This window comes from Cynoglossus semilaevis, chromosome 9, assembly GCF_000523025.1.
Source record: "Cynoglossus semilaevis isolate Cse_v1.0 chromosome 9, Cse_v1.0, whole genome shotgun sequence".
NCBI lineage: Eukaryota > Metazoa > Chordata > Actinopteri > Pleuronectiformes > Cynoglossidae > Cynoglossus > Cynoglossus semilaevis.
Genome location: NC_024315.1, coordinates 2,423,256 through 2,431,404, shown reverse-complemented (window position 1 = coordinate 2,431,404; position 8,149 = coordinate 2,423,256). Strand labels below are relative to the sequence as shown.

The window sequence follows — 8,149 nt, the reverse complement described above, 5'->3', positions numbered from 1 at the left end:
AGATATATGTCTGTCCAATTACCTCTGTCCTGCAGCCAAATGACATGAAATTTTCATTTTTTATTTATGTGTTTTTCTTTTATGTGTTTCCAAACTCAGAAATGAGGTTCAGTTGTCATGAAAAAAAAATCATTTGAAGTTGAAATTGCTAATACAAATAGGAATATGTCATACACACCAGCCTGATGTCTGGCATCTTTCCTTGTAGTTAGAGCGACATCTAGTGAGGAAAAGGAAACAGTGACACAGTAGTGGCCAATTAGTCTGTCAAGTGTTGAATCCTGTCACAGACAAAAAAAAATCTACTTTAAACTGAGCAAGAACCGCCTCTAAACCATAAAAGGTATAAACATACATGAATACTTTAATATAGACATATATACTAGGAATATACTGTAGTAGTACCTACAGTATATACAGATGAGTCTAAGTAAAACATAATATGTTTTAGGGATTTTTTTTCTTCAAATATCTCATTTATCTTTTTTTAAAATCTAGTTTTTCAGCTACGTGCTTCGTTAGAACCTCAAAGCTCTGTTGTGAAAACTCACCAGCAGTTTATTTCCTCTCATACTATTTAAGCAACATCGGACATCCTGCTGCGGTAACGGGCGTTGATCCTCTTTTTATGTTACACTCTCTTGATTTTTGGCATCACTGCTGTGTCACTGTCGCTGTTTCATTTAACACAAAATTCTGAAAAAAATATAACCGAACTCTACGAACGGATCTCTACTGCTGGAAAAACAGACTAAAATGACAATGATTGGTTGTTTCTGCTTCACCCTGGGTAAGTTCTTCTTATACTGTCATTGTATTGATTAAACAGAATGTATTTGCTGTAAATGTCATTTAAAAATTGTCTGTTAAAAAAAAAGTGAAACCCTTACATTTTGCTAGTTCAAAATATTTTTATTCTGATTCTGAACGAGGTGGTCATTTCATGGATCTTTGAATTATATACTGTATTAAGCAATAAGAGTGAGGTATGAAAAAAATTCTCATTTTGATGTAGTGCTATATATAACATTTACAGATCCTCAATCTTTTGTGTAATGTGATAAAAACAAATTTACAAAGGGAATGGAATTTTCTAGAAAGGTGTAAAAACTCAATAACTGTTTGATTATGTTGTTAAATAAACAAAAAATTGTAACTTGAAATATTTCGTCACAATTTCGGGCCTTTCTATGCTGCTCGATTTCAAATAATTCTTCTCTCTTGTTGCACCAAAAAACTACGCAATCATCTGGACTTTAAGGTGTTTCATAGATATTTCAGATTAACAGGAACTAAATGACACTAGTCTTCTGTTCTTCTTAGTTATGATGAAATGTTTTGGTTTTTTTTTTCTTTCTTCTATCTTTTACTGCAGGGGTATTAATGACTTCTGCCGCAGCAGATGACATGACAACAGGCGCAGAGAGCTTGATAGTTACACCGGACATAAACAACTTATTCCACAGCAATGACACCGATATATTGACCATTGCACCGGACCATGTCAACACGATCGGCAACAGCACCGGCACCACCGCTGATCCCAATTCAACCAGTGAATGGAAGCACTCCAGCAGCACCAGCGTCAAACCCCTGACAACTGGACAGAAGCGTGAGAACAGAACCCTGATCTGACTGTTACTGCCTTTGTCATTCCTTTTTGATTCTGTTCTGTGACCTGGTACCATTCTCTGACTAAGGTGATGTCACCACCAGTAGCAAAGGCTCCCTGAAACCCAACAGGGTTGCGACAGCACCGAATCCAAAAGTTCCTAAAAGTACGGCTTCCCAAAGTGAGTTGATGGTTGAGATCTCTACTGTATTTATGTCTAATCTCTGACAGTCTAACTCCATATTATGTAGGTGGCTCAACTACTGACTCATGTACGTACGTATGGCTCCAGTTCTGACTGAGTGAAACACATTGTCTTGTTAACAGTTTTGGCTTAATTACAACTTTTTTTCTGGGCATTTAAAATGTGTACAGAATAATAATTTAACATTTTTTGTTCACTGCAGAAATTACTCCTGCGCCAAACACTTCAGCAGACATGACAGGTGAGTCAAATGTGGTGGACACTCTTAACACAACCAAATAATGTAGACACTGGGTAGATGAACCTCCGTGCTGTTCTTGTCGTATGTGTAATAACACAGACACATGTTTTGTTTCTGTGCTCCCTTAGGCGTAGTCATCCTCCTGATCATCATCGTTCTGGCTATAGTTTCTGCAGCCGCTTGTTTATTAATACGAAGGAAAGAAAGAGTGAGTACCGTTTTTGATTAACAGTCACTTTGGAATTTAATAACTACAGCGGTTGGTCGCCATCAGTAGCTACAGCCAGCAGACTGTTAGCCTAGCCTAGCATGAAAAGAGGAAGTGCCGTGTAACGATGAACAGCAAAACTTCTAAAGATAAGTAAAAGAGTTTTGTTGATTCTAGAACAACAGACAAGTTTAGGTTTAAGTCCTGACTCCAGGTCGCTACGTTAACGTCACATTTCCATGAATGGTTCTTCTTCAGGTTTGGTTAAAGATTTTTGTCCATTGTTGAGGGTTCAAAAATTATAGAAAATTAAGCAGCTTTTGACAAAGATATTTTAATAAAACCTTCTGAAATCATAACTATGTCTTTCTTTTATTTCCTTATTCATCCTGTTTTTATGGTCTGTTATTATGACCTGAGAGAATTCATAAATCACTCAGGTCAAAGTTTAAACTCTTTTCTAGCTCCTTAGTTCCTCGGGGGTGTTCTGAAATGCCTGGTATTGTTGATTTGACTGAATGTCCTTGTCCTTCAGACCTACTCTATCGACCTGACGTCCAGACAGGACGACCCTAACATCCCTCTCAGCACCGTTGAAACTGAGATGCCTCCAGTTTTCGTCGGCCAGAATGGTCTGTTGAACAAACCAGAAAGATTTGTCATCCCATTACCCACTATGTGTGAAGCTAAAACAAACGTCTGTACACTTTTCAGGTCTGCACACTGCTGACGATAAAGAACCAGACTCAAATGAGCCAAAAGAAGAGAAGGAGAAACCCGAAGTACAAGAGGAACAGAAAAGTAAGAATGTGCACTGGGTTATTACATGAATCATGTAGCGTAAAGAAAAAATGCACTGAAGCTTTTAGGTGTGAATGTAAAGACGTGACATGAGCTAAGTGTAAAAAAAAAAAGCCCTTCCTCTTTTCTCAAATTGCAACTGCGTCAAAGGAAATAGTGCAACCAGTTAAACACTGTCCACAGAGATTTGATTCCTTTAAACAGAGTTAAAAAAAACAAAACCATGAAAGCGTGAAAACCTTTTTTCACGCTTCATGTTTAAAAAGTCATGCAAAAAATGATGATATTTTAGGCTTTCAGAAAAGGAGAGCAGGTGTAAAGAAGGGTCAGTGACTCATGCTCAAATTTTGAAATCGAAACGTATCGACAGAATTTAAAAGAAGAAAGAGGTTGAACGGAATTCAAGTAGAAGTTGAACTAATTGCAGTACCGCAAATGACCACAAGATGGAAATAAATGCACCGTACTTTAAAGCAGAGGTTCTTTCTCTTTTTAGTCACGTACCCACTGGGAGATCTAACTGTCATTGACAAGCTGGTCTAAGAGGATTTTTTTTTATGTTTTGTGACAAACTACAAACTTTTTGGAGAGTTTTTTTTTTTTTTTTTTTTTTAAAGTGTGCACGTTGGGTTTTTTTCTTCCACTCCGTAGTCTTGCTTTATAGAAAGGTAATTGGTGCAGGCATGTGTGAGCCGGTCCAGGGCCTCGGGCCACACTTTGTCTTAATGGAAATCACCAATGACCACTTTGGTCGTCTTCTTCTCATGGGAAAGAGATAATGAAACTGAGTGGAAATCAGTATATATCAGTGTATATATATATGTATATATATATGTATATATATACATATATATGTATATATATATATACATATATTTTTTATTTATTTATTTATTATCAAAATATTAATTCATTTATTATCAAAGTCCAATCCCGTTATGTTGCTCTGTACCAAACTACCTCACTTCCTAATGAAGCGGGATCAAAACACTAATCTTGAAACCTAAATTCAAGCCGTGAAAACTGTCACAATTGTGCTGTAATAAAGTAATAACAGGAGGTTTAACAAACACTGAAAAGTGAAATCTTCCCTACAAAACCCAGAGACAGGCTGACACCAAGGTCAACGGTCCACCTGTAACAGGGAGCCGTCGTCCGCCGTAAACCAGATGTGATGACTTTGTGAAGGTTGGAATGATGCCCGAGGAGCCATCTTAGTCATGGCAGAATTATGCCTGGAACAACTGCCACCTTCCTCTCCCCTTCATCTCTGCTTTCCCTCCACCTAACCCTGGGTCAGATAATGATGGGGCCGCCCTACTTTCCCACAGTTCCCAACAGCTGCATGGCTGTAGCTCATTAGAAAGCGGTCAGTAATCAGCTGCCTCATTACCAACATGGTGGCCTCCTCAAAGTCCAGGAGAAATCCCACCTTCCTCCTCTCCTCCCCCCGAACGTCAGACGGGGCAAAACCACTGCAGGCTACATGAGTGAAAACACTGTTATTACCTGGCAGCTGAACACAGAACACGGAGGCCGTAACGACCAACCAGCAGTGTCCCAGACAGTTACGATGACAGAGTCAGATGTTAGGATGGATTTATGTTGACGGATGGACTCGCTGTTAAAAACTGAGATCTCATTTTGTTCCAATTGATCAACGTGAATTGCTAAATTGCTCGGTTTGACGGTTCAACAGACACAGAATAACAAATTGACTTGGTCTCCAGAAACCACCAACAGAGCTTTCTTGTCCTCCACAGCTGAGGCTGACAAACCTGTTGTTGAACCCAGCGCTGAGTCTGCAGCTCCGGCTCCGGCTCCGGCTCCTTCTGCGGAGGAATCAGAGAACAAGCCCACAAATTCTCCGCTGAGTCTGCAGCTCCGGCTCCGGCTCCAGCTCCTTCTCCGGAGGAGTCAGAGAACAAGCCCACAAATTCTCCAGCACCTGTGGGGCAGAGCGTAGAGGAGAACATTGATGACGACGGCAGCATTTCCAACCAGACCTCAGTGGAATCGTTGAAGGAAACAAATGAGAACAACAGCAACAGTGTGAACCGCGGTTTGATCACAGGTTTGGATATGATTATAAAAATAAAAAAAAATTCACCACTCCTGTAAACGTAAGTAAGAAACAACAGGTAAAGAAGGAAGAAGTGATCGGTGGCAAATAAATCAAATAACGCCATGAATAAATATTCTGAATTAGTAGCATATTAGCATACGTAGCACAAACAACAGCGCAAACCCTGACCATAGGGTCGTTCGTAGTTCAATGACCCTGTGTTTAAAATCATAGGAGAGGTCGGATATTAACTTTTCGCCAATCTGCCGATCTTGTCCACAACGCTAGTGACGATGCTTCAGAAGTCATTATTGTGTGAACTTAATTGAATTTAAATTAAATGAAAATAATTAATAATTAATTCTTGGTTTCATTTATCTCCACATCAACTCTTGTCTTTTGCAGATATGGAATCAAACTTCATCTTTTGGGAAGTTCCTCTTCATCATCCAGAGTGAAGACCTTTCAGGCCTTGGTTCTGTGTTTCTCTGTTGTGTTTCTGTATCATCTTACATGTTGAGCCGACCACAAAAACTATTGTAATCTGGTATGTATAAAGTATATGTGACAGAGAGAAAAAAAAGTCAAAAATCCAAATCATTTCCAAAACAAGACTAACTTCTCAGTTCAGTTATTACAGTTTGACCCAAGACTCACACCTGTTCAAAGAAATGTGATGACAAACGCGTCTGCTGATCGAGACAGAAAGTAAAGTCATTCTAACAATCAGTTCAGTTCTGATGAGTTCAGAGGAGAAAAAAAAAACCCATCCATCCTGATTATAGGTCTGTGTGTAAAAAGCAGATGTTCCCTCCGTCTTTCATGTCACCTCAGCTATTACATTCACCCCAAATTCACGTTACGTTTGTTCTGACTGCTGCATGAAACACACTTGTCTCTTGTTTCCCCCCATTTCCGCCTGGTGCCTCCTGCTCAGTCTTCGGGTCGTTGATGAGATCCTTCTCACACGAGTAGTAACACAGTTCCTCTCAGTCTAATCATCATGTGCTCCAGAAACAACCGGGGCCTGGAGTCGTCGGAGACCTGAGGAATTCTTTAACGCTGCCCTGAAGAGCCGATGATAAGCTCACATCTCAGAGGGTTTTGCGTTTGCCGTCGAGGGTCACCTCTGTTGTGACAGAAACAGCAGCCTAAAGAATTGTAAGCATTTGCTTCTTTAAAACATTTCGTCACTTTACCTAGTAATGCAGATAAACAAAAGAGAGTATTTCATTTTCCAAACACTGGATGTAAAACCACGCCCATATTTTGCCCTCTGTCGCCGTTCTTTTTCAATCGTTCTTTCTTGTTTTCTGATACATGCAGAAGTAGAAACTTTGTCCGTTGCCTAGGAGGATGGGACCAATCATTCTAAGTTCAAACTCTCAAATACAACATTTTGCTGTTTTGAATATTTAGGTGAATTTAAAGCAATAATCATTTTAAAATCAGATGATCCTTCACTTCTGTGCTGACAGTTTCTCAGAATAACAAACGTGGTCGGACGAAAGCCTCTGTGTGCAAAGTTAGCGCTGAACATAAACTAGGTTTTAGAGTTTAGTACAACCTTGTGATCCTGCCAATACAACAGATCTAGTCGATGCAAAAATTAGTTTTATGTTAACAGCGGCCCCTACAGGACAGCTTCGTATAACTTGCTGCGTCCTCTACCTTCTAAATATCATTAACAGCGGCCCCTACAGGACAGCTTCATATAACTTGCTGCGTCCTCCACCTTCTAAATATCATCTGTACAAACTGCTCTTTGCTTTAAACATGAGCATCAGTGTGAGAATACTCTATGCATTTCTCTTGAATCATCTCGAATAAAGATTTTAAAAATACATTTAGTTTTGTTTTTTTAATTTTCAATTCAACGAAACAAAAAAAGCCGATCGTCACTGTTATCGTGAAGACAGTCAGGCTGACCTCATTCATCAGTGTCTGAAGTCTTTCAACTAGACCACACCGTGACCTCATGAGGGTCGCGTTTCAAAACAAACACACTTTAATTGTTTGCGAAACAATCAGCTCCCGTTTGTTTTGTCTTGAATGCTAAAATGTGTCAAGGCTTTGAAACGAGGATGACGAACTGGAAAAAAAAAACGATGACAGATTTATTACAGACAGGTTTTGTCCAACAATTATACGCAGAGATTTGTAAGCGATAAATTAAATCTGTCCACGTGACATTAGGACTAGGAGTGAAGGCTATGGGTGAAGTTAGCATGTAGAATTAGGTAGACAAAAAGGTAGACAAAAATTAGATAAAACACTCAGCCCTTCAATAATAATGTCAAACTGACAGTCACCACCCGGCTATTCCTCCAGCTGTGGAAGGAAGTGACAGGATGACGCTGACGAATCCTCCTCCTCCAGCTGTTAGCTTCTCACTCTGTGACAAAACGTATCAGTCTGCACTTTTTCCGACACTCCCCTCTTCCTCCCTTGCTCCCGTAAAGCTGCCCAGGTGTAATGGTTTACCTGCCAGTCTCAACCACATCAAAACCCAAGAACAGGAAGCCTCCTCTCACTGTTATTACCAAGATAAAGATCATGGATTTCGCCTCCATCACCATCATCGTCATCTACACCACACTGTACAGCTGTTTATAAAAACAAAAAAAGAAAACCTGCAAAACCTCCCGAGGAAAAGGGTTTTTCTTGTCAAAAGGAAGAGTGAAAGTGTGGTAGCATACCATTCCTGAGCCGTAAACCAGCATCTTCTCTGCGACCTGACCCTGAACATACAGCAGCAGTAAAAACCTCTGACTTCGTGTCTGGTTCTTAAACCATTTTCCGTCGTTCACTCTCTCTTTTAGACAAACATTTACCATCAAACATGAAAGCTCAGCTCTGACTGTAAAAAAACAACACTGTAACGTACCAGGTGTCATCGGCCTGGTTTAGTTTATGAGCTGTCAACTTCATGTGGACCGTCCACAGTCGTGGAGCAAACAGGGTTTTCTGTTCTGTTTCTGAGCCAGTGCTGTGTGAAGCCAGGTGTGAATGAAGAC

The 8,149-nt window shown here is 39.9% G+C and overlaps 1 protein-coding gene and 1 long non-coding RNA gene across 2 annotated transcripts; one reads left to right on the top strand and one right to left on the bottom strand.

The window, feature by feature from the left end:
* Window positions 1-597: 597 nt before the first annotated feature.
* Window positions 598-5,919, top strand: LOC103383343 (uncharacterized). The gene is made up of 10 exons (XM_025058798.1): window positions 598-790; window positions 1,376-1,612; window positions 1,701-1,793; window positions 2,020-2,058; window positions 2,187-2,266; window positions 2,802-2,898; window positions 2,981-3,067; window positions 4,831-4,937; window positions 5,012-5,141; window positions 5,538-5,919. The coding sequence occupies exons 1-10, from the start codon at window positions 757-759 to the stop codon at window positions 5,588-5,590; spliced, it is 957 nt and encodes a 318-aa protein (XP_024914566.1). The 5' UTR covers window positions 598-756; the 3' UTR covers window positions 5,591-5,919.
* An 825-nt stretch (window positions 5,920-6,744) lies between these two features.
* Window positions 6,745-6,960, bottom strand: LOC112487521 (uncharacterized). The gene is made up of 2 exons (XR_003050675.1): window positions 6,868-6,960; window positions 6,745-6,803 (listed from the first exon to the last, which is right to left on the bottom strand). It is a non-coding gene; the product is annotated as an uncharacterized LOC112487521 (long non-coding RNA).
* Window positions 6,961-8,149: the final 1,189 nt, after the last annotated feature.

Bases quoted from the DNA above. Each gene is read 5' to 3' on its own strand.
- LOC103383343 (XM_025058798.1), top strand. From the start codon at position 757: ATGACAATGATTGGTTGTTTCTGCTTCACCCTGG. The intron at 791-1,375 runs GTAAGTTCTTCT...CTTTTACTGCAG, and splicing joins TTGTTTCTGCTTCACCCTGG to GGGTATTAATGACTTCTGCC. The intron at 1,794-2,019 runs GTGAGTTGATGG...TGTTCACTGCAG, and splicing joins TAAAAGTACGGCTTCCCAAA to AAATTACTCCTGCGCCAAAC.